Source organism: Rhamphochromis longiceps, linkage group LG15 (genome assembly GCF_057381845.1).
Source record: "Rhamphochromis longiceps isolate RC_006_pf linkage group LG15, R_longiceps_female_GT1.1, whole genome shotgun sequence".
Classification (NCBI taxonomy): domain Eukaryota; kingdom Metazoa; phylum Chordata; class Actinopteri; order Cichliformes; family Cichlidae; genus Rhamphochromis; species Rhamphochromis longiceps.
The window spans coordinates 3,711,800-3,738,065 of record NC_140571.1 but is presented as its reverse complement, the minus strand read 5'-3'; the positions used below and the strand labels follow the sequence as shown (position 1 = coordinate 3,738,065).

The 26,266-nt window shown below is 43.3% G+C and overlaps 1 protein-coding gene across 5 annotated transcripts in view; it reads left to right on the top strand.

The window, feature by feature from the left end:
• runx2b (RUNX family transcription factor 2b) overlaps positions 1 to 26,020 on the top strand; it is a 41,151-nt gene extending 15,131 nt beyond the window's left edge. Inside the window, exons 1-7 of one of the 5 annotated variants that reach the window (XM_085382172.1) lie at positions 2,331 to 2,456; positions 3,557 to 3,819; positions 5,153 to 5,309; positions 7,640 to 7,744; positions 18,354 to 18,521; positions 20,074 to 20,235; positions 22,796 to 26,018. In XM_085382172.1, coding sequence (XP_085238298.1) covers positions 3,619 to 3,819; positions 5,153 to 5,309; positions 7,640 to 7,744; positions 18,354 to 18,521; positions 20,074 to 20,235; positions 22,796 to 23,274 — 1,272 coding nt within the window. In that variant the 5' untranslated portion in view covers positions 2,331 to 2,456; positions 3,557 to 3,618 and the 3' untranslated portion in view covers positions 23,275 to 26,018. Of the gene's footprint in view, positions 1 to 2,330; positions 2,457 to 3,480; positions 3,820 to 5,152; positions 5,310 to 7,639; positions 7,745 to 18,353; positions 18,522 to 20,073; positions 20,236 to 22,795 lie in introns of those variants that run through there. The other 4 variants (XM_085382170.1, XM_085382171.1, XM_085382173.1 and 1 more) reach the window with 4 other exon arrangements.
• Positions 26,021 to 26,266: the final 246 nt, after the last annotated feature.

The following is a 26,266-nucleotide window of genomic DNA, read 5'->3' as shown; positions in this document are numbered from 1 at the left end:
CTCGCGCTGTATGAGTGTGGACCGTATCCTGTAGGGAGCTGGAAGACAGATGCTGGATGTGCAGCGGAGAAGCAAAGCGGAGTCAGATGGGACAAACACTCTTTGATGAGCTGAGCTTGTCAGAGTTTAAAGCACGGCTAGGTAGGGAGGGGGGGGGCTGTTTGGGGCCCTGGGGTTGGGCCGGGAAAATTACGTTGCCTCTGATGGGACAATAACAGAGTGCAGCAAATCTAAATTTAGGCATGATTAGTTTGACTTAGAAAAGTTGGTGAGTTTGTGTAATGTTCTCATTAAAGGGTCTGTTATTCATAGAACGTGCACATTGACAGTTCCACTTCAAATTTAAGTCAGGATTTAAAGTAATAAGGCTGATTTGGCTGATGGCATGAAATTGGCCCCCCTCCTTTAAATTTCCTAAACTAGATTCCACTACAACATTAAGGGTGTTTTCCACATTACTCTACATTTACTCAACGATAAAAAAGCGATATTATCAGAGCTGAAACTTAACTCTGTTGGGATAACCGGCTCCATGGTTCCTGCAAGTCCATGTTTATCACTATTACAGATTTAATTACTACTATTCACATTTATCCATCCATGAATTGTTACATGATCTTTGAGAATGTTGGACAATGTGAACCATATTTCTGGTGTTTGGGGCACACAGAAGGGAAGCGTAACTCAATCACTCGCCCCCCCCTCCTCCGTCCACATGACGAGGTGCCAGATGCGTGTCAGTGCTTTCAGACATTATATATATATATTCCTCCCACATCCTCACACTCACACACAACTTAATAGACATGTATATGTGCACACATACTTGCTTGTGAAACTTAAGAACTTGACTTATTTCAAGCGCTCGGGCTGTAGTGTACGGTGAATTACATTATTTCTCTTACAACACTGCAATCTTTAGCAAAGTATATAAAACTGCATCTAACTTTACAACATAAAAACAAGCTACAAAGGCTCTGACTGGATCCAAATAACCCAACAGCTGTGCCTCCCACTTGTCCCATTTATTTTGAAACAGGCCTGGAGTATCAAAGCTCTTTGTCTTAAAGACTCACTGCAATAAAAGCCTGTTTGGGAGCAATGGAAATGGAACACAGAGTGGCAGTACACATGCTGATGTGTGATGTGGCATCCAGAAAAGTCTCATTGGGAGACCGATGGGTAATCAGGGCTGAGGGTGGGGTGGGTGATGAGTGCCGGCTGAGATATAGAGGCTCACAGAGGGTAAATGATGCCCTCTACAGTAGACACAAGAGGGACAAGCTAAGTAGGCCCTCTCACTGTTTTCAGTGCAGCAGGCATAAAGAGTATGTCAGCCATAAAAGTTAAAGTGTGATTTTTATTTATTTTAATTTATTTGTTCTGTTTTGTTATGATGTAAGGATGTATGTAGCACTTTTTGTTTTGTTTTTTAAAAAAAATAAGGCTTTTAAAAAATGCATGATTTTTATGTCATGAGTTGCAGATCTACTATTTTTGTTGTGTTAAATATTCTTGAGAATTATTTTCATTCATTTTCTGAGTTTCAAAAAACAGCAGCTGCGGAAATAAAAACCGCAAGTGCCGAAAAATCAACTGAAGGTTTCAGCATTTCTAAAGCTGAAAAGTGGCTCCTGTGAGAGTTCCTCTGTTGTAAATTACCGGGTTATCTTTAAGGATGCATACATGTGTAAGCAGTGTTTTGCTGTTGGCTGACATTGAGCTGGTTTTTACAATTTGATACACTGTTGGCTAAATTTACAGCCGTTCGGCGTTTTTGTGTCTCACACATTCTGCAATTAAATAAGAAAACGGGTTAAATAATGTAGTGTTGTAGTAAAGTACAATAAGTGTGTCAAAGTAGGAAATAAAAGCTGCGTCAAATGGACTACTCGGTATGTGATCTCGTTTTGAAATATGCAAATACATTTTAAGTTGTGCGTAATTACGCAAGGAGTCTCATTTTGGTGCTGCTTATATAGATAGATCGTTTATTTTCGGTCTATGTGTAATAAAACGACCGTGTAATAGATTTAACAAGTTGTATGAGGCACAGAAACTGTTGAAGTTGGATTTTCCATAAATGCCTTTCCCAAACGCGCAGTCGGTTCACAGGGCGGCCACGTGGATGGATAAACATAAATTAAAGCCCCTGTAAAGTAGAATACCTGTACACCTGCACAACAGCTCTCCCCTGTGACCGAGTGAAACTCTACCCCTGCGCCTCTACCTGACTCACCGCTCTCCGGTGACTCACTCACTCCTATACCTTATGGAGTGTAACTCGCTTCTCGCCGCGGCTCGGCTCTCTCTGAACGCGTCTGTGAGCCGTTTACGGTCAGGACACGGCGGTAACACTACACGGTCTGATGGACTGATGTGCGCGTTGCTGACTGAAAATGAGCACCTCCGCTGTTAGGAGCGCGCTGATGGTCCAGGGGAGCGGTAACATGTCGGTACGTACGGTATAGGCTGTGAGCAAACTTTGAAATGTAGGTAAGAGACAGGCGTGAAACGCAGCTCCACGTGTCTTTCATGAAGTTATGGCCATTTACAGGGAGATCTGTCCGGCAGTCTATATAGGCGTGATAGATTATGGCGGAGGGAATGCATCTGACTCCAGACACCACGTGTTGGAGTCGCATCAGCGCAATAATTGCTGGGCGCTCGAGCTATATAAACCACAAAAAGCCTGAGCACGGGAAACCCCGGCCTCCAAACACTAACCGCATTTACGGCTACAAAACCGGGATTCGTTTTTCCGCCTCCTTCATCTCACCGGCGATAGTTTTTTTTCTCTTCAAACGTCTTTAAACCTTTTTTTTTAAACCCTACACAAAATCAGCGGCACGGCCGGAAGACTTAACAGAAAAATATGTTGAATTTGCAGGCGTCGCGGGATTGTAAATAACCCTGTAAAGTATTGTTAAAGCTTATCCCTTTGACTTTGAAAGGTTTTTTTGTGTGTACATAGCCTGCGGACTTTCAGAAAGCCTTTCAGTTTGGCACAAAGACTTCAATGACGCACCTGGAGCTGCGCTTTGACTTTTCACTAAAGGGAGACAGACAAAAAACTTTTCGTTTTTTGAGCATCTGGGTCTGCTGTTCCATTTTAGACGTGCTTTTTTTGTAATTGTATAGCCTATTACGAGCTCGGACATTTATTTGATGTTATTTATATCCGCACATGAGCAACTACGCCAGCGTTATGGCACATGGACTCTTCCACCGAGGAGTTTGAAAAAGAAAGAAAGAAAAAAAAGAACTTGTCATTTAAAGCATCATCAACTTTTTTAAGGGTTGTTTTTCTTGCTGGAGAAGTCTATTTTATGTCGTTTGAAGGCGACCACTAAAGTTTGTAGTGGAGAGGGTTTTGAAACGCGGTGTGCGCTCACTCGAGTCCCATTTTCCATTGGCAGGCGCGCTGAGGTTCAGCGAGCAGCGGCGCACGCTCCTGAGTTTCTCCCTGTGTGAGAGAGAGAAAGAAAGAGAGCAGCCGGAGAGCCTTTGGTGCCTTTTCTGATAATCCACGCTGTTGTGATGCGAATTCCCGTAGATCCCAGCGCCAGTCGGAGGTTCAGTCCGCCGTCCAGTAGCCTCCAGCCGGTCCCAGGAAAGATGAACGATGTGAGCTCTCCAGCCGGGCAGCCGGACGCAGCGGCGGCGGTGCCAAGACTGCGCCCCCACGAAAACCGCAGTATGGCCGAGATCATCGCGGACCACCCGGCCGAGCTAGTGAGGACCGACAGCCCCAACTTTCTCTGCTCGGTCCTGCCCTCCCACTGGCGGTGCAACAAGACTCTACCCGTCGCTTTTAAGGTGAGTCCCGACTCAGCGCTGCGCTGCTGAACGAATAAAGCGACTTTTGATGGCTATCATGGCTCACTGCTAGAAAAAAAACTACCAAATGAAGCCCAAAGCTGATTTTGAACAACAATAAACGCGTCATCTTTCTCTGAAGACATTTTAACAACGTTAGATGAGGAGAAGTTCAGATTTTTAAAAACCTTCTCTCACTCGATTATTTACCTCTTTATCTCTTAAGCTTTTTCTTTGAGTTTCCAAGCCTTAATGGCTATTAATGTAAACATGCAGAATCCGGAAGTTATTACTGTGACATTAAAAATAAATTATAGTCAGGAAATGCATAAAAAAATAATATTATTGAAGTTTAAGGGCATTAGTCTGACGGTTTTAATTGTAGGAAAATGAGTCAGCGTCTGGAAGAAAGGAGCCACATGTGCATATTGTTTTCATCTTGCGTTTAAAATAAATCATTATAATATTTATTTCCGAGAATCAGAAAATGTTGTGAATTAGTTTAATACAATATACAAGCCTTTTAAAGCAACTTCCCATCCAGTGAAATAAGCAACAAAGACTTCATTGTATTGGATATTTCTCTTTTTTGACAATTTGCATCAAATGTGAAAATTATTTAATAAACATTACAGCATGTTGTCTACATTTAGTTAGTCTGTACATTTTCATTTTCCTCAAGCTTTTAATACTCCGAATCAGAAAAATATATTTCTAATGCTCCAAAGAATAATGCTTTTGTGTATTTGGCCTATTTTTGTTCCTTTTTTTCTCTTTGTTTTTGGCTTGCATGATATTGCAAAGAAAAGCCTCTGTTAATTACTTGACAGGTATTATTTAAACGGCAGATCAAAGACACTCTCAAGTGGAAATTTGTAGCTACAGCCAAATCAAATGTGACACTTTTTAAATATAAGTGTTATTTAACCGTTCTTATAACTACAGCTCTGTAATTATTCCACTTCTGTGGCCTTACTTATCCTCTTTCATCTGCATCCAAGAATCTAAATGATAACACGAGGCCTTGGCGCTTTTGTTTTGAAAGACTGCATTTTACATGATTCAACTGAGGACATTCATCATGATATCAGGCTGCTTCGAGGCATTAAAATTAAATCCATTTATCAACCTAATTTGTAGGAGGATGGCAGGATGTAAAATGATGAGTCTAGACAAGCTTTGAATAGTCAAAACTGAGAAGACGATAATGTTTTTGTTTTCCCACAGCTTCTGATATTTAAAGTAAAATCTTTCCCCCCACAGGAGCAGTGGAATATAATGTAGCTTACGTCAGATTGAAATTTTGAAAGGAGAACTTTTGTGCTTCTAACAGGTGGTAGCCCTGGGAGATATACCTGATGGGACCGTTGTCACCGTAATGGCGGGCAACGATGAGAACTACTCCGCTGAGCTGCGGAACGCCTCAGGTGTGATGAAGAACCAAGTAGCACGTTTCAATGACCTCCGTTTTGTGGGCCGCAGCGGCAGAGGTGAGGCCTGGAACTTTCTCTGTGCTCCTTTCACTACAACACAGTAGTAGCTATTAGGTTCAGTGGTGTGGATTAGTGGCCACATTCACTACGTGGCAACCACATAATGATCTCTCTGACTCCAGACTCAAATCCCACCACCCATCTCGCAGAGCCCGAGTGGTGAAGCGTGTTGCTCCCCCCTTTCTTTCCCTTGAAACGATACTTCTCGATATGTTTTTCTATCCTTTAATCCAGACGAGTTGCTTTTTCGTACTTGTGATTTTTAGATTGAGAAACAAACTGTGCAAAGATAGAAATGCGCAGCTCTCCAGTGTCAGCCACATTAAAAAGCGAGAATCTGATAACAAGAAATACTTATCAAACTCACAGGCTTTTTTTTTTTTCTTCCTTTTCACCTGATATGACCCAGCTCAGTTCAGGCTCATAAACATGTTGGGTGGTGCTGCAGCTCTACGGCTGATCACTCTCTGCGCATATCTTCACGCTGTCAGGCAGAGAAGCGCGCCTATTAAGTCCAATGGCATTCTTCAAATGTTTGGCATCACGAAAGTGACTATTTGCATCATTTACTGTCATGTCGGTAAATCATGTACGTTTGGGTCTCCTGATGTGCTCTTGCACTCGCCGTGCTTTCTGTAACTATTTTATTTTTTGTACAAATCTCACAGAAAAAAAGTCGCCTGTCGTAAGTTGATGGTGATAAGTGCTGTCAGCAGCTCCACCAGCAACTTTTCCTCCCGGTTTCCTTCTCTGTTGTAGCTGTCAAAAAGGGGAGGAAGCAGAGCAGTCAGGAGGGCCGAGGAGTGACAGAGTTTTAAGAGGAGACAACGAGGCATTTGGGTTTGACCTGTTGCCACAGAGACCTTGCGTGCGTCCCTTTGCTGTAACAAAGAATCTAGTAACAGGAAGTGACATAGGAGCCAGGGGAGATCAGACTACGAGGTGTCTGAAATGAATACCCTGCAATGACAGATAAGTACAAGCGAAGTGAACTGATAGGATGTTAGATAGCTGAAAGTCATGCACGGGAGAATAAGAGAGAGAGAACAAAGATGCACAAGGATTGATGGTTACAGGGCTGACGTGGTGCCTCTGTATGATGATAGCACAGATGCACAGGACGGCTAGTTCAGAGGTCTCAGATATCGCTGATAACATCATTAAAATTAATAGCGTCATAGCGTACAACCTTACCTTGACAGGAAGCACAAACAGGATCACAATTAAGAGATGACAGCAGCTTTAACAGCAGTGAAGCAGGAACACAATGCACAAGATGCCCCACTGTATCATAGATCATCAGTATGTGTCACTTTATTTATAATATGTAACAATATATCAACAAAGTCAAAGGTCCGTACCAGTATTTTGGTGATGTACCGGTGCATCCTTAGTATCCACTGTGTTGAGCTAGTGATATCATTTGTTTATCCTTACTGTCAGCTAATAATTTCAACTCTTAACCCTAGCTAGCATTAGTTTATGTGTTCCAGTTATTTAGAAATTCCTTTTAGTTGCTATTTTCTACAGTTTATCCATGAATTGTGGTCAATTTTTATGTTGAAACTGTTCACAACCACTTAAGTCATTAATTGATTGCAATCATAGAGCTAATCTTTCCAAATACCACACCTGATATCGTTGAAGTAACCCTCTGGGGTTCTTGGTCGGGAACACCCACATGCACCTTGAAACGGGTATGAGGGACGCCTGTTGCATCTCCTCTGTCTGACTGCTATCTGATCTTTGAAAAGCATGTTTACACTTAGCTGGGGCTCAGAATGGAAGAGGGGATGGCACACACAGGTGTATGGATGAATAGACAGGGGCTCGGATGAGTTGCTACCCCCGCTTCCTGTTTCCAACGTGTAGCCATGGTTACTCATTGCATCTGCATACCTCAGATATTACTGTTCCTGCTGACTTGGCTGTTGGACTCTGATTCATAGCATTCCTCATCCATGCACATAGGGACGCATACACTTGCACAGACAAACACTCAACCCCAAGGCAGCAACTGCTGGGGATTATCGAGAAAGGAAGTGACTATTAAAATGCCTCTCGCCCACTCACAAAGCATTAGAAATTCTGGATAACACGATACTGGCTCCTGCAGTCAGTCTTCCATTTAGACTCTGCCAAAGGACCTAAATAGACCCTCTCAAACAGCCAATGTTGTCTGTTGTTAATCCTCTCGAAGTCGTTTCTTCCCCAGTTTGTATTGGCTATTATGTGATCACAACCACACTTGTGACTTGGGGATGTTGTAGAGATGAATACTAGCCATTGTCTCAATTGTCATTTGATGTTGCTTGATGTCACTACAGGCAAGAGCTTCACTCTGACAATCACAGTATTCACCAACCCGCCACAAGTGGCCACTTACCACCGAGCCATAAAGGTCACCGTGGACGGACCTCGTGAGCCCAGGAGTGAGTACCAATGCACGCACAAGCAGTACAGTATGAAAATAAGTGCACACACACAAGGAAGCATCCTAAGTCTTCTTTCAATTTGCCAATTTGCAAGCTTTCAAATATGGGATTCTACTTTTTCATTAGAATAAGTAGAATCCCATCGTGTTATGTGGGATCAGATTCTAGCTCATATATGTGATGATGATAATATCAGGGAGCTAACTGTGGAAAATACTTCTCAACTTTTACATAGTTCTTCACCTATTCTTGATATGCAAACTCAGTGGAGTGCCCTTTAACTGAGCTATGTGTCCAGCCAGCAAACAGAGTCGAACGTCCGGCTTAAATGATGACACTAATAAAACGAGGAAATTAACAAAAAAGAAAAGGTTTACAGGAAAAGGTTCTAAATTGTGTTAATTAGCAATCACTTAAAGACTTCTCACAAAGCAGTCTAGCCTCCCATGTGACACTTTGAGAGACAGAAGAGAAATAAAATGTGAGGCAACGTATTCCTCAGAGGGTACGCGGGGTAGCAGAGTGCTAGCATCAGCTCATTTTAATGGGCCATATAAAAACAACTGAGGAGGGAAAAAAAAACTTTACTATAGCCAACAGTGCCAACTGGTCTGGCATGCAGCTGTTTCCACAACCCTCCTCCCTATTCATAAAAAAAAAAGCATATTCTCATCTCATGGCGTCTCAATGAACAATATCACATCGCAAACAACTCACCCCGCCTGTCCTGTCACATATGGCACCAGGACACACAGAGACACAGAGGAGCCAGGAGACACTAGGATTAGTACCACCATCAGTCTCTCGTTGTAGGAAACCTGCCTGTGGTGCCAAAAAATGCCTCACACACTCGACATTCAGCGCTCATCAACATGCGCCCTGAAACAAAGGCATATGCTTGTCCTCAAACGCACATGTACTCACGCTCACTCCCACTTTTCCCCACCATCCGTTCTCGCTCTCGAGCCATCTTGTTTGATCAAAAGCATTTCCTGTGCATCTGCTGTCCCACCCCCCCAGATGACTTTCAAACAAGTCCTGTTATTTGGTGGCGAGCAGATGGGAGTCGGAAGTGAATTTGTTTAGAAAAGCTCGGTGCGGCCTCAGCAGAGCTGCCGTCTTAGATTTGTGTCCAGAAGCCTGAACACACGAGAAGCGAGTCTTTAAGCTAGAGACCTGATCAGGTGAGGGTACACTGGCACAAGACTTCACTCTCACAGGCATTGTTTTTTCTTCTATTTAGCCTGAGTAAAAAAACATAAAGCTAGAGTTTGCATGTTCCAACTTCAGTCTCAGGACAGTAATTTAAGCAATAAAGACTATGTCATCATGCATAACCCCTGAACTTCTTTCCTTTGCTGCTAAGTGGTCAGAATTACAGTGGTGGTGTAATTTACCCAGAAACTACAGCCAGAACACGTCTCCCTCTCAGGGGTCATTAAGTCGAGGTCGGAGGGTGGCAAAACACACATGTGCCCTCTCCACAGAGCCTCCCCCTCCTCCAGGTTTTCAGCGCAGAGACTCTGAGCTGAGAGCAGTGACTGTCTCCAAAACTGTGATTCTATCTGTGAACGCTTCATTGAGACGCTGGGAGGGGGTATGGGGGGGCTTTGTTGGCCATTACGGCTCTATTTTGTGTTAAACGAGTGGATAATTAGGAGGCCTGTGGTATAGCCAGGCCCCACCAGGGAGGGTTGCACTCAGAGATGGAACAGTAGGCTATCTTAAAGTTGACATACACTAGCCCTTTGTGGCCCTCCTCTTTGAAAACACTGTGGGGCATTTTTTGTTTGTTTGTTTTCCTCCTGGAAAATAAGTTGACAATAGCAGAAGATTTCAGCCGGTTCCTGACATAAAAGTTCAAATGTCCAAATATTCTTTATGCTTCTGTTAACTTTTTTTCTAACCGTATAATTGCTTGCCTGGTTGTGGGTGTCTCATTCAGGAAGTAGATTTTGTGTTAACTTGTTTGATGCTCCTTATGGTAGCCATATGAGTGTTCCTGAGGGATGTCATTTTCCCAGCGCTCCCTTGTCTAATATCAGTAGGACCACCCCTGTGACTCAGTAAGGCACACATCTCTGAACTGTGGACCCGAGCCTTAGTTAATTAATTGCGTGGTCGGTGACGAAAATCAGCGAGGCCCAAGTATAAAGATCTGTGGTATAATTTTCCTCAGAGGTTTACAGTGTGTGTGTGTGTGTGTGTGTGTGTGTGTGTGTGTGTGTGTGTGTGTGTGTGTGTGTGTGTGTGTGTGTATGGTAAGTGGTTAGTCAGGTCCCTCTGGCCACTGTGTCATTAGCGGGAGGCTAACTTGGTTTTTGTGGCTCGTATTGTGCTTAATCGCTTGACAGCTCTTGGTTAACCTGTGGTTTGCCACCGCACAGACGACTCATCGACTGTGTGTATACATGCGCCCGTGTGTGCTCTCACATGCAGATGTGCGTATCCGTTTGCTCACGTGCGTTTCTCGCAGCGCCTGTGTCTGCTGGTGTGCCCCCACATGACATGGTTTGCAGAATGTGTGTTATTGGTGTCATTAGTCTAGTGTAGCCACAGTGCTGATTTGGAGCAGAGCTAATAGGTCTCATTAAATGTCATTTTGAGCTAATAGACAGGGAGTGGTTGTTTAAACCAATATGCTTTTATAGGTGGTTCTGTCTCCTTTCAGCTGCTCCTGACGGTGGCTGTGGCCAGCTGAGACAAACTTCCTGAGTGATAATAGCCGAGCCGTATTAACGCAATATACAAGCCTTTCTGTCCAAACCCACTATTCTCATTATAGTTAATTGATGACAGACAAGCACAGAGGGTGACAAAAACCATTGTGGCATTACACATACTGTGTCTTGCTGTGGCGTAACACGGTGGTTATTTCTCATAACTTGGTGTGTGTGCGCGAATGTTGTGTGTCAGCAGTGGAGGTTAGCGGTCAGGCCCGTCTCTGCACTATGGGGTTTGAAGCCGTATGGTCTCGGGGGTTCTGGGCATGGGGACGGGGTCGTGTTTTGGTTCAGGTTTGGTCAGGGTGTTAACAAGTCTGGTGAAGAAGCCATGGTACTTACAAGCCTGCAGACAATATTAGTGGTTCAGGAGACCTGTCTGCCAAGCCAAACTCGTGCAACACACACACACTCTCACACACACTTAGATGCACAATACTTCCATATGGAGTTATGCTTCTCTATGTACTTGATGATAATAACTTAACTTGCAGCTACTTGGTGCTTTGCAGAGTAAAACTGAAGACAAGAGTGTGTGCATATTTTCAATAATATTATGAAATAAATGATTTTAAAAAACATTTTTATAAATATACCCCCAAAACAGGAAAATCAACGCTGGCTTTCCTAACCAGGAATTCCAAAGCTGGGGAGTCCTCACGGCAAAAGTTCCATCATTGTTTTCACAAATCTGGATTAGGAATATCCAGAATAAAAAGCTGCTTACTCTAATATATATAATTTGATTATTTCTCTTGGACAAGATAATCTTCATTAAAACCTCGTACGTTTCAGTTTAGCTGGAAAAAGATGACTCAGGACTTTGGCATTAGGAGTGGTGCATGATTGATAGGCTCATTTGGTTAATTAATACTGATTGCCAGATTGCTTCATTAATCCGATTACTGACCAGACTGCCTGTTATCTCTGTTAGGATATTATGGGATGTTACAGGGGAGAAATGTATGTTATCTCACAGACCGAATGTAACAGTACAAGCAAAGTGTTTGAAATTTGCATGCAAAATAAAGAAGCCATGATGTTTATTAGTATGTAGAAACACTTTTTTATCACCCACAAATACCTGCAGTGGACAGCCCCGAGCACCTAGATGGTGTTCTAGAACAGACATTTTGAAGCCTGCACTGATTCCACAGACATTTCCAAGATGACAAAAACATGTCACTTAATTTGCAGTGTTACTACTTGGTGAGATTTTGTTGTGGAGCTTATTAAATTAATGAGTTTAAACTGAATGAGTGATACTTAATTTACAGTAAAGAACACGGAGAAAATAACAGCCAACAAAAGAGTTGCTATTTTGTAATAAAATGAACTGACACTTTATTAAAACTGAAAATAAAGCGATCGCAGACACACTCTGACACAGATTTGCTGCTCTTTCATTTTTAGTGGTTTCTTTTCTTTATCACCTTATTGTGATTCCTGTGGGCAGCTTGTGTCAATATTGCTGTGTTGTGAGCTTCTCTGTGATTGGTTCTTGTCTGGCACACTCTCAGCTGGGTTAATACGCAAAATGTAGTGCCTACTGTTGGATATAATGATACAAAAAAATGCCTCCAAACATTTATATATTACACACCTACAAATGCCATTGCAGGGGCTTGTACAGTAAGTGCTAAAGTGCCATTTGCATTAAACCGTTAAATTCAAATGATGTCAGACAGATACCATTTAATATCCTTGAATTATGTTCAGGAATGAAGCCCTCTACGTGTCTGGATTATTGTACCCTTTCAGTTACTGCCTTAAGCAGTAACTGAAGCAGTGTTCTTTTGTTCATCATCCAAGTAATTAAAGAGGATTTCAGAAGATTCACCTATCGGCTACAGCCACACTTGAAACAGCTTTTACAATGGTAGCTGAACAAATAAAAGTCATCCAAACATCAGGAGGGAAAAAAAGGCAATGAAATGAACGATGAACAGAGTAGGAAGGTGGGGAAAAGGGCAGAGGGAAAAAAGAAAAGAAATACTTCAGGCTTTTCTAGAGGCGGCCAGTCACTTGAATGTCTTATGAAGTCCCTTGAAGACGTGCCAAGGCGTCTAAAGAACAAAATAATCCAGTGGGAGGGAGAGACAAAGAAGACAACAGAAGAATGGAGAGCGAGAAAGGGAGGCAGAAGTGAATCATAAGGAGATATAAAGATAACGAGACAGAGTCTGGGTTTGTTTGGCCCCGAGATGCGACAAAAACATCTCAGATGGATTTGTTCTCCCCTGTTCTGAATCAAAAGACGTTAATGCGAGCAGAGAGGTGCAGAAGGAGCCTGTCTGAAAGCCACACATGAGCTAAACTCTGTGTGTGTGTGTGTGCGTTTGGTGGGTGGCGTGTGTGTGCGCGCTGGTGCTCTTTAAACTTTGTACAGTATTGTACAAATGTGTATAAAGTGTGTTTGCATTCAATAAATGTATCGCCTTTGGGAATTTTGTGTGTGCGCGTGTGTGTGTGTGCCCTTCCCTTGCCTGGCTAGCTTCCTCCGGGCTGGAACGCATGGACCACACAGACGGCTGGCAGCGCTCCACGACAGCCTGGCTCCCCCTTTCCCTCTTTCTCCTTCACTCCTTTGCTCGCTGCCTCGTCTCCTACACCTCCTCTCTCCTCTCTTTTTTCACCTCATCATCGTTTCCCTCTTTTCCCCCCTTCAGTTCTGTTTTTATTCTCTGCTCTCTTCTTTTTCTCTTCTCCCCACCTCGTCTCCCTTTATACCAGACCCCCATGGTAGACGTGCGTTTGGCTGTCACCCACTAAGCCACGCTTTGCCAGCTTCAGATTGCAACGTGAAATAATTCATTGTTTCTGACCACTCACAAAAACAACATGGCCACTGTGAAAGCTCCAAATAAAAAAGTGAAATATGGAACCAGCGTATTCATTCATCCAGTTTACTGTTCCACCGTGAGATGACTGACACACACAAACACAGACGGGCTGATTCAACCCAGGCTCCATGAGTATTGGGGGAGAGGTGGGGGGTCTGAATCAGCCCCAGTGATACATTCATCCAGGCTCTCCTGGTGATCATAAACCAGACTGAAGGGCTTAGAGGGCACGATGTGACACCAAATATATAAATTATTCCATTTATTCAGGATTTTCTGTTGCTCTGCATTTTCCTCAGATTTTACTTAGTCAGGCTTGAGGTAGGAGAATTTCCCACTGATGTTTCTGTGGTGACACTTGAAACTTGATAAGTTCGAGGAGGAGGAGGAGCTTTAAATGAACAGATCAGCGTTCTAAAAATACACTTCTTGATAGGCAATGACAGTCGATTCCAGCCTCGGGCGTAGGCTATAGCCAGGAGTAATGATGGTAATCTGGGATCAGTTCAAAATGTCCAGTCCATTGAAATTGCATGCCTCTTTGCTTATCAATTACTTCAAACGGTGCTAGCAAGTTTTTCAGACAGCTGTGCATTACGCAATAATATCAACTCATTGCAGACTCACACCTGACTCACTTGTAGACTCTTATTTTCCAACTATTCTCAGTGTTTCCAACAGATTTAAGCTGGGAGGATGGGAGGATCCTCCCCCCTCTGGTCTATATGACCCTGCCGCTGCTAGGGAAAGAATTTTATCCAGATATGATTGTTGAAGGATGACCCAGGTCAGTTCAGTTTCTACTTTTCATAAAGCCAGAAACCACCACTGTTTCCAGAGTGAAAACTACAATTATCTAAACAAAAGAGAAGTGAACTTGATTCAGAGAGTCCGGTGACTCGCAGAAACATCCTTGAAATACTCCTACTACGTGTCAAATATTTGCCTGATTGCTGACATCTGAATTCCCTACAAAGGTGTGTCCTGCAGCTTCTTCTTTTGACTTGTTGAATTGTACTTGAGCTGCTGTCTGCGACAGTTATGTTAAGCGCACAATTTGATGGCTTTGGTGTAGCGGTTGTGGCCTACTAACTATTCAGCAGGGGTCCTAACCTGGCCGTCATTGATTGCATCATTCACAGGTTAGAACCTGAAGCTCTAGTCAAGTCATTTTCACATTTTTATTAACTCTCAAATCCAAAAGTTCATAACAGTAATCTGTTACAGTATTCTTGTTAATGCTGTGGTAATATGTCTAAGCTCTGAACTTGTTTGGCTAAGGTTTATAATTATTCTGCAAACATTACAGTGAAAGCAATAACTCAATAACCAGCCTGCTCTAACAGGCTTTAAAGTATATAGGACCACAATGGTTACTAGATTGTTTTTATGGGGGGGAAAACAATAACATCTCCCACACTTATTTTTTTTTACAGATTACACCATGGAATTAGATTTAGTTAAGATTCTTTGCTGTCAAATGTTTTAATTTATGGGGGGGAAAACACCAGGTCCCCTGTTTAGACTGCAGCTACTGTAGGTAGTCTTTGTTCTGCTTTGCTGCGTCGGTGAGTTTACCATTGCAGCAGAGCAGATCTGCTGGTTCTGTTTAGATTGGGCCTCCTGTCATCCTGTCAGACGGAGCCACCCACATCTGAGGATGCGATGAAGAGTAGCTGAATCATATCGAGGGCTGTCTAATAGCAACCCGGCCATAACGCCAGCCAGATATGAGAAGAGCTGGGGTGCGCTAATTAGCAGAGACTGAACTGGCACATCAATAAAATCTGTCTCTAGCTTGGAGACATTATCTAAGATAAGCATAAAGACCTGTGACTGTCACCACCTCCTGCATGCACTAATTATTATATTATATCTTGTTTTTTAATCCGTACAAAATTCGTTAACACTGCACGCAGCCTAGCTTAGCTTAGCTTAGCCTAGCATAGCTGTTTCACCAGTGTCCTGTGTTTGATAAGCTTTGTTGTCTGCCTGTAATTTCATGTGTACATACATTTGCTATAAAAATTCATAAAAAAGGCACAAAATTCTTCAAACATTTCTAATATTTTAACTATTGAAGCTCCTGAAGCTTTTTTAAAAGGACATTGATACACCACACGATGCAAAATCCCTACACAAACCACTATCCGGCTAAAAGAAATGTATACGGTATTTGAGGGATATTCCCAGCCAGGACATAACAGCCAACCATTAGTCAAAGATCTCTGTGCTCAGGCTCAGATTCAATCTAATGCTGCCATTAATTATGGAAGACTTATATTGTGTTTGCCTACTTGCTCTTACTAACTGTTATCAGATCAGCAGGGGTGAGCTGGATCCAGACTTATTTCTCTGGAACGGCTGAAATAATACTATCCTAGGATCAGCGTGCAACCGTGCGAGTTGAGATACTATCTATAGAGGTGTTATCTAATCATTCTAAATCTTAGTTTGTGTGTGTGACTAAGTGTGTAGTGGCTGAGTGCAAACACGCATGATTGCGCATGCAGTAGGAGTGTGTATCCATACATCCTTTTGTTTTTTCTGCGTTTCTGGTGTTTCCGTGTGTGTGCGAGTTGTTCACATCTGGTCTGAATCTGTCCATGTTTCCGGGCGCTGGCTGGGCAGGGAAGTGGCAGGCGCTATCGAAAATCTCCGCTGTTTTCACAGGGATGATGGGAATCTCAGGGACTTTCCCTACGGCAGTGAAATCATCCGCCTTTCCCGCTCCTTTAAATACCCCCGGCTCATTCCTCCGCCCTGCTAGGGTTCCGATAAAACAGCTGAGACATCTTGTGTTTGGCAACAGTTGTCCTCTAAAAGGTGTAATTAACTCATGAAAAACTGTATTTACTGTCAAGGCCTGCTAAACTAATGGACTTGAGGTCTGGCTGGTTGGAGTGTAAATTGGACCTTAATGTGGTGGTTGACATGCAGCATTCCTATAGGAGGAAAAAATACAAAGGCTTCCTTTAAAACGGAGTGTCATCCATAGATTTGTTGACATTTACGGTGGCTGAGGATGGAAGCTGAATGAAACTGTAACAGAAGTGAAGTTAGCTTGTTGTATGTCGTGTCAGTATAATTTTTATCTTCTTAAACATCTGTCTATATTTTAGGATCGTCGACAAATATGTTGAAATCCTAAAGTCTCCCTAACTGTTTCACCATTCAGCACTCCTCACAGAACCTGCGTCGCCTAACCAGCCCAGAGCTCTTAATTTACTGGTCATCAGGGTCTCTCCCTCACCGGCGTTGCCTCCCTGCTCGCGCCTGTCCCCCTCTGTCTCCCATCATCCCCCTATGGTCTCCCATTGCTATTTATTCCCATCACTAGGAAACAGGCTGTGCACAAAGCCTGCTCTGTGTCCCGAGGCTTTTTTAGAATAGAAACTGGGTCTGTTGAAAATGGAAACGCTATGATTGACTGGGCGCAGCTTGCACAGAGAGACGAGGAATGCCAGCGAGAGGCACAAATTATCTGCAGGAACGATGGGGAAATATTATTAATGAAATATGGGCTTGAATTATATTATAAAGTCTTCAATAAGCTGAGGTCTTTAGTAGCCGCTATTATTCTCCTTTCCAGAGCAGCTAGAGGAGACCGATGATGAGATTGTCTATTTATTTTGAGCTGGATGATGCCAGTCCGGTAACGTCATTGTAATAAAAATCATGGTCTGTCTGACTGTCACTGGCTGCCTTCTTTTTTTCTCTGCCGCCATTCTCGAGTCTCAATTTCATTGCACCACTGTTTGGTATTAAAGTTCCAAGCAGTTGTTCCAGAGTAAATTAATTTGTTGTGAGAGAGTCACATGGTTTGTAGCAGCATAACTGAGGCTGAAATAATGCTTTGTTGCAGTAGTGGAAAAATGTTCGACTGTTATGGGCGGTTTCTAAAAGAATTTCTGTCTTAGTTGAATAAATACAAAACGACAAACTTAGATAATCAGCACAAACAGGAAAGATGGATACGACATGCAGCGGAGCCCCTCAGCTGGGATGTCATCGGTACACATAGTTAGGCTGGAATTTTTCTTTGATCTCTCTAATGATGCCTTAGTGATGATTCTTTTTAAAGCTCTTTTTTGTTCGCCCTCTCCTGTGCACCCACCCGGTGTTATAAGAGTATTGGCAGGCCTTTGTTCCCAGCTCAGGCAGCAGTCAGGTTAGGCAGGATTCTGAAGTAGCGCGCTGTTTCTGCCTGAGCCAGCTGGAGCCCTGCCAAGCACAGCAGGAGTTTCTACTCTGTTTGATATTTACTTTACCGCCTTTACAGGAGAACTAGTGCAAGACCAGACAGACACACTGACACAGGACTGTGTCGGTGTTAAAGAGAACTCTGTGTGTGTGTGTGCGTGCGTGCGTGCGTGCGTCCAGGCCTCTCTTTCTACCCCACCTTTACTAAACTATAATCTACACCTGTGGGCCCTGGGCAGGTTTTGCACTGGTTCCCACTACAAGGCCAAACGGACTGCTAAGACAGGCTCAGACATCATCTTGCGTGGATATGTGTTTGTATGTTGGAGGAGTGTAGAGTTACCAGGCTGAGAGAGTGGAATAGAATCGGGGATATAAAGGGTGTAAAATTATTGGTAAAGGAATGCAGGAAGAGAAAATGCATAATATATTTGGCATAGGTTATGACTCCTGTGGGGATAATGGGGCAATGGCGTGAGAGCTTGTGTTTACTAGTGGAAGAAGCCTCAGGTTAAAAATTAACATACATCAGAACATCTCTTTTTATTCCCATGACTTTGTTACTTATCAGGGTCTGGGACACCATTCCCAGATGCGCCTGCACCTCCTCCTCGTTTGGGGTACAAACTGTGTTTATCGGGAAGTGAGCCTCTAAGGTTCAGGAGCAGCAAACAACCTAAGAGTTGAACGTTGCCCAGAACTTTTCTTTCACAGTGATAAAAATATTCTTTGCTGGCAACATCGGAGCACTTACAGTCAGTGTTTAAATGGGTGTTTCGCTACTGCCTGCGTCCCGTCAATATAACAGTGCTTTGTTTTGTTTTTCTGTGTCTGCAGGGCATCGTCAGAAGCTCGAGGATCCTCCCAAAACTGGTCTGTTCTCCGACCGCCTCAGCGAGCTAGAGAGGATGAGGGTGAGGGTCGCGGTTCCGACACAAGCTCCCCGGCCAGCTCTCAACACGGCGGCCAACTCCTTCAACCCACAGGGACAGACGCAGATAACAGGTGAGCCGCCAAGGACAGCTTATACAAACCTCCTGGTGTTGATGGAGAATCCAGGTGCTGGAAGCGTCCAGGAAGTGTGCATGCACAGAATCTCTTAGCATGCTGTTCCGTATCTGATCTTAAACCTCTGCGATTTTATAGTTCCTTGTTATAAGTTTCAAATACAAATATTTTGCTGTTGCCCAAGCTTTGTGTGTGTATGTGTCATCTAGGATACCAAAAGCCTCCTTGTGCTGAACATGATATGATCATACTCTGCTGTCATCCTGCAAAATTGAGTTGCCAAAATTCCATATTGTATTTTAAAAACGAGTCTTCTTATTTTCACGTGGGAAGAAATCCTCACACAGACATACATGCTTTGAACTGTGGATGCACACAAGGAAAGGAAGGTTTTAAAGGAGTTAGCGGGCATTTTTATTTTTAAAATTTGACGTTTTTCACATCGCTTCCCTTCCAAGAAAGTATAACCAAGTTGACGCATGGAATAGGCGCGTGTCCAACACGTGCCATGCTTTTTCTGGACAGGTGGGCTGAGTCACAAACCGAGCACCGTTTACTGTATGTAAGGTGAAATATTAAACCCCAATTGGAGCCTCAGACACATCCTGAGCCACAAAACACCAAGCACGGTGCCTCTGAGATCATCTGTCTTTCTCTGCTCCATCACTCTATCAATCTTAGAAGGTAACAAAATCTCTCACGGTTTGGGATGGCTGCTACCCGATCACCCAAATCTCTGGAGGCACGTCACACGTCGTCATTTAGCTCTTAGTTAATCTCTGTCACGGTTTTGTGTTGCGACTCGATGGATCGTTGAGGGCACGGTTTCGCAGCAAAGCAGTGCGGGGGTGACAATTGTACACTGGACTGAAAGTACCACGTGAGCTAACTGCCAAACAGGTGCTGCTTGATTGATAAGATTGTTTGGTTTCTTTGGGTTTTTTGGCATGCCTCCTCACCTTCTGTGATCTGACAAAAACAGTGAAAGAAATCACTTGAAAGTGAACAATCAAATAGTTTAGTTTTGTCATGCACACATAAACACGCGCACACATATACTTTCTGTCTCAATCAGCTTCCATTCTGAGTCCTTGTTGCCGCACAGACACAATGATAAAGTGTTGTGGTTGTCTGCCGGTGTGTTTACACCGTGGCTGAGTGCCAGCGAGGCTCTCTGTGCCTCAGCTGCGAGCACACAGTTTTACAAGGCAAACAGGAAGATCTTCTCTCTAAAAGGTAAACATTAGAAGTCTTATTATTAAAAAATGTTGCATAACATGCCCGAGTGATATTTAACCCTAAACACAGGCGCGGAGAAGCATAGCGACGGATCAAGTCCACAGCTCGTTGTGTTATTGTTGCCAACCTTCCTGCCCCCCCCCTTCCAAAAGAAATCTGAATATTTGAACAAGCTTGTGGGCCAGTGGTAATTCTTTCGTTCTTCCTTTCTTTTCCTGTCTTGTGTTTTCTTTATACGTCTTTCTGTAATCTTCCCCCCCTCTTTCCCACTTCCATTTCTGTCCTCTCTCCCTCCGTTTCTCCCCTTCAGACCCTCGTCAGTCCCAGTCCTCTCCTCCCTGGTCGTACGAACAGACGTATCCGTCCTACCTGAGTCCCATGGCGTCCCCCTCGGTCCACTCCACCACCCCCCTCTCCTCCAGCCGAGCCACAGGTCTGCCTGCCATCAGTGACGTGCCTAGACGATTGCCAGGTACTGTCAGGGTCATTTAATCTGCTACAAGTAATTTAGTTTACAACATTTTACAACAAGTTTGCAGCATTTTTCTTACAGCGAGAAAGAGGGGGTAGGGGTGGAGAGACAGGCACACACGCACTTTCACACTGTGAAAAGCAGAAACGTATACAAAGAGGGGAGAAAAAACTATGAGCTACTATTTAAGAGAGAATAATTCAGCAAAGCAAGCTCATTCTCAGGCGAACGTGAGGAATGAGGCCATATTGTCCAACCATCTCTCCAGAGAGCGCTTTGCTTGATGTTTTTCAAACAGTCGAGGGAAAAAAACAACTATTGTTTCCTTTTTTCTTTTTTTTCCAAGCTCAGAGCCTTTGATCCCAGAGGAGCATGGGTAATAACAGGCCCAGGGATAATAACAGGCTCGTGACTGACAAATAAAGTGTCTTTACAGCGATGTGCCACTCTCTCAAGGCATTCTGGGTAATTGCATTAGCCAGTCTGTTTGCAGTAACGGCAGCATCTGTGTTCCAATTTGTCCCCGTTTTTCCCCCAATGTAAGAGCTCCTTTAAAATCCCTGCACGCCGCCAGACGAGTTTCTGCCCTGTACACCTGTTTGACTCACTGCCACCAGTTTTTTTCTACACTACTTTTTGTTTCTGTTTCCTTGTGCTAACATACTACACCCTCCTCTGTGTGCATGTGTGTGTGTGTGTGTGCCCCGAGCGAGGGTGAGTGATTAAGCGATGCAGCCATGTGACTCTGCATTAGAAAGGGTTTAAAATCCCGCCAGCTGCCCTGTCAACTTTGATTAGTTTGGTCGCTCACTTCAGCTTTCATCTAGCGAGCGTTGGTCTTTGTTCTCAAAGCGCGAGCACCAACACGGGGGCAAAAACTCGCCTCCCCACTTTTACCCAGTCGCACACCTCAAGCGCTTAATGCCTCCTAAGCGATGTGACTAAGGCTCTCAGATCTCCAGAGATCATGTTGACACCTCGCCAGGCGGCTGTGTAACCGTATCCAGCCGCAGAACATACCGACGAGCACGAGCAGAAGCTGATATGGATGCTGTATCGGGGTTCCGCCCTCCCTTAAGCGGTCCGGCTCGTGTGTCAAAATGTTACATTTGCTCAGAAGCGATCGCAAAAAAAGTTCATCAGTCAAGTCAAACACCTCATTCGGAAGCAACGCCCCCGAGTTTTGTAACATCCTTCCAAACATTCAGACGTTTACACTCTGGTTTTATTTAGGCTGATAAAGTTCGATCTGGCCCATCATCACAGGGCCTCTTTGAGCACAAAAATAGGTCCTGAAGTTAAAAGCAGGGGTTTTATTGAACAGCGCCGGTCACGTCTGAGATCACACTGCCCCTCTGCAACAGAGAGACAATCGCCTACTATTTCTATTAGAATCAAACGGATCTCGGGGGGGAAAGAGGAAGTTTAAAGGCCTTAATTAGCAGCATATGCTATCTGACGCTGCAGCGACAAACCCGGCTTCGCAATCCCTCCCTGCACATAAACACTGCGCCCACCTCCCCTCCTCTTCCCCACCACCCCCTGTCCTCTCGCAGCAGACATGGTGACACAGAAGACGCCTGGTGATTTATGATAAGAGCGCCATGGCTGGACTAAACCGCTGAGAGGGAGACGGGGAGAGAGGGGAGGGGAGGACCTCCTATTCTCCTTAAACTCTTCGCCCAGCGCAAAGCTCGCCGCAGCCAGTTAGTGGTTTTTTGGGTATTTTTTAAAGGGATGAAGCGAAAAGAGGAACGAAGGGTGAGATGGAGCAGCTCCTTCTCATCCCCCCCTCCTCACACACACACACACACTCCTCCCGCGCGCGCTTGCACGGACGCACACTCACACGGATACATACACACACAGGCTGGAGCCGATGGGAGGCGAGGAGAGGAGCCACATCAGAGCTCAGCCCTGCCTCATTATGGATCTCATGGAAACTGTTTCTGCTCAAAGTGTTTCCACATGTGCAGCTCCTGATTCATCCCAACTGCTTCTTTTTTTTATGTGCATACAGTATTCACACACATACAGCTCCCCCCACCACCCCCACATGCACGCACAGATATATTTGCATGCATAAACAGTTGCACAGATGCACATAAACATGCACCAACACACTCACAGGAACATAAATATGCAAAGGTGTAAACATGCTTGCACGCGACTTTGCTGATGTGCGTTTGGTAACTTCATGGAAACCGAATAGCAGCAGCTGGAAAAAAATCTGACTGAAGTTCATCGATATATCATTATTAATATTGATAGATGAAGGCTGCTCCGCAGCAGTGCCCGCAAAATCTATTAGCTTCTTCAGATTGGTTCATAGACAATTCAGTTTACTGCTGTTTAATTTCTCAAGAGACGTATTCGTTAAATTCAATTACTCTACAAGACAAAGTGCTAAATGGTTTAATAGTCCAAACCACATTCAGCGCAATCACAACTGACAAGCTGATGTGTGATTATTTAGGTTCCGTAATAAATCCTTCCTGTCGACGTCATAAAACACAGACGAAATTCACGTGTTTGTGCGTTTTGTGTTTTCACCTTTCAGGTTCCTCTGACCTGAGCCCATTCCCCGGTCAGTTCGAGCGCCAGTTCCCGAGCCTCTCCTCCCTCACAGAGAGCCGTTTCTCCAGCCCTCGGATGCACTACCCGGCAACCTTCACCTACACCCCGCCCGTCACCTCAGCCATGTCGCTGGGCAGCGCCCACTACCACACCTACCTTCCCCCTCCGTACCCGGGCTCCACCCAGAGTCAGAGCGGACCCTTCCAGACCAGCAGCACGCCCTATCTGTACTACGGGACGTCCTCCAACACGTACCAGTTCTCCATGGTTCCCGGCGGGGACCGCTCGCCGTCCCGGATGATCCCGCCTTGCACTAGCGCCTCCACGGGCACATCCCTGGTGAACCCTAACCTGCCCAGCCAGACAGAGGGAGGGGTGGACGGCGACGGAAGCCACAGTAACTCCCCAACTGTACTCAACCCCGGAGGCCGCATGGATGAAGCAGTCTGGAGGCCATATTGAAGAAGGCAGAGAGATAAGAAGTCAACTGATGTCATGGTTTGAAAGCACAAAACCTTTTCTTTCTTTCTTTTTTTAAATAAAAAGGGGATTTTTGAGCTTACATCAGCTGTCTCTACCTTTGGAAATTAAGGTTGAGATTAAAAAAGAGGGAGAGAGCAAGAGAGACCAAACGTGTGTGGACTTGTCCTCCTGGAATGTGTTTAGACCGTGGCGCTACAAAGGGAGTCAGTTTCAAAGCAATAATGAAAAAGACAGTTTTGGTTTACTAGGCCCAAGTGGATGAGACATTATTTCAGTTTTATTCTATTCCACAAAGCTAAAGGGATGCTTCGACGATATTTGTTAAAGACTGCCTCTTTTGTACAGTGTTTGTATTTCTTTAAGGCTTTTTTTGCAGAGCATGTTTTTTTGTGTTGTTTTTTTTTTTTGTACTACGACAATATCAAGATGCAAGTTAAGCACTGAGTAGCAAGTAATAAGAGTAACGCATATGTTACTTTAAGTGGTGTGGACAGTAAATTTTGCTTTAAACCGATTAATTTAACTTGTATATTGTGGGTGAAACGATGTAGATTGAGGCGTTTTCTTCGTTTTAACTTATAAAGCCATAAATTATGTATTGTATTTGAAACTTGAGTCAAAGAAAGGTAATCTGAATATTTTTGATGCATCTATATGACTAAGTTAAAATGATTTTTTTTTTTTTTTTTTTTGATAGGTAATTTAAGAAAGTACGTTTTGTTTTTGTTTTTCTGGTAGCACCCAAAGATTTAAAATCGTGTTGAATATGAAATGTAATTTCCAAAGAGTATTGCAACATTTTTTTTTTCTGGTGTAACTTTCAGTTTAACTGCTCTACACATCCAGAGCCCCACATCCTTGCGAGGCGTTGACACACATTTGGCTCGGAATTAAACCTTTGGTATTTATTGAGCAATAACTCGTATTGTGCCTCTTGGCAACATACCATTAAAGAGAGTTTCAATGGGGGAAAATAATTATCCGTTTGGGGAAATTCTGCTTGATTTCTTTGCTCTGTCTAGTCTGACATGCACACAGATACTTATGCATTTTCTCTTCCAAATAAGAAATGGTGCATTTAGACACGAATTGACGTCCAGCCCAAAGATGATTGCAGTGGGTACTGTGCCTAATGGCCCACTTTAAAAGAGGCAGGTCAGACTTTAAGGATCACTTATTTTGTGATACATGAACTCCTCAGGACTGGAAGAATCCTTGGTTGATCCCACAGATTTGCTATATCTGCATTTCTTTTTTTTCATACCCAGCCTGGCTGAAAGCACGGTCAAGATTATAGCTCTGACATGCCAAGTCTATTATAGCTTTCATATCCTATGTAAAAGATAGCTTTGAAAAAGTCTGTCTTAGTGTGTGACACACACACACACACACACACACAGGTTTGTATTTTTTTTTTCTTGCTTTCTGTCTTTTGGGTTAAAAAGGAAATCGCAGAGAAACAAAAGAGACTCTGGTGATCCTTTCGGCTTTTATTTATTTTCCAATTTTTACTCTGGGTTTACCGAATTGATTTTTACCCTCTTTATTGGCTAATGTCAACAATAAGGGTCTAAATCTAAAATCTCTCTGTGGGCTCGATATGAGGGGAGGTCTGGGTTTAAAAATTACCGTGCGAGATTTTAAAATGTGTTAAAGTTTAAGGGGAAAAAGTGCAAAACAACAACCAAAAAACACAAAACAACAAAGTGGTGATTGGATTCAGCTGCTGGCAGCAAACTGGTAACCAAAAAATATGGGAGACTTGTGTATGTTTGTTTCATAAAGCACTTATTTCTTGTTTTATTTCTAGCAGCACTTGCGGCGGGCTGCCAGCAGGGCTCGTGGTTTTGGTCCTCAGTCGAGATGTAACGCCACTGGAGTCTCACACACACACACAGAATGGATAACACTTGGCCAAACAAGCCATTTATATTGGAGTTTAATCTGATTTCACAAGGCAGTTGGCATTTGTTTAAAATAAAAAAAGCATTTCTTTTCTTGCTTTCATACAGTATGATACTGAGTGCATGAAGGTAATATAATAACCCAATTTTTAAAAGCTGAGAAAAACATGGCCCTGTCCAAGGATCAGACTTCAAGCTTTTCATTTAAGATTTGCACGCACACTCTGCAGAGGATCTTCTCAACTCACACACACACACACACACACACACACATTTCTCCAGCAGCTTCAGCCCAGCACGAAAAGTACTTTTGCTGTTAGAGCATAACATAAATAAACAAATTCAAAAACCTTTTAGATTGCTGTGATTTTATAGCATTTTCCCAAATACTATGCACATCTGTTGGAATTTATTTAATCTGCTTCACAAATCTTTTAAAAACTGTTTACACCTAAACGCAGCACTGACACCCTAACCTGTCCTCATCTGCTTCTGTTTGGGTTTTTTTGCTGTTCCTCAAAATACAAAGGTTCATTTTTTTTTAAAAAAAAATTTTAATGTTGCGTACAAACTGTCATTAAAAAAAAAAACTTGTATTATTCATTGATCAACATGTATGATATCCAGGAATTGTACCTGCTCTTATGTAAAGTTTACTTGTTATTTCTATTGTTATGCTCCTTCTCATGAACACTTGTCAGGAAACTCAATCTAATGGAGACTGTTAGACTTTGCTGGTACGTTTCATAAAGATCATAATTTTTTTTCGATTGTTTGTTTTGTTTTGTTTTTTAAGGGAAACACAGACCTGACAACAGTGAGTGAAATTGGCATTGTGATTGTACATTTTTGTTTATTTTAAGAATAAAATAGGAATTTTGTAACTTACTTCCCCCCCCCACCCATCAGAATCTTGTTTCTCCACCAAAATCAGTTTTTCTTTCACCTTAATAGTAATAATAATAATGCAGTTTATGTGCAATGGGGACCCCAGAAGACTTCCCTGTGCTTATCTGATTCTGAGATACACACATTTACTTTAGAAACCACTGCTGTTACAAAATTAC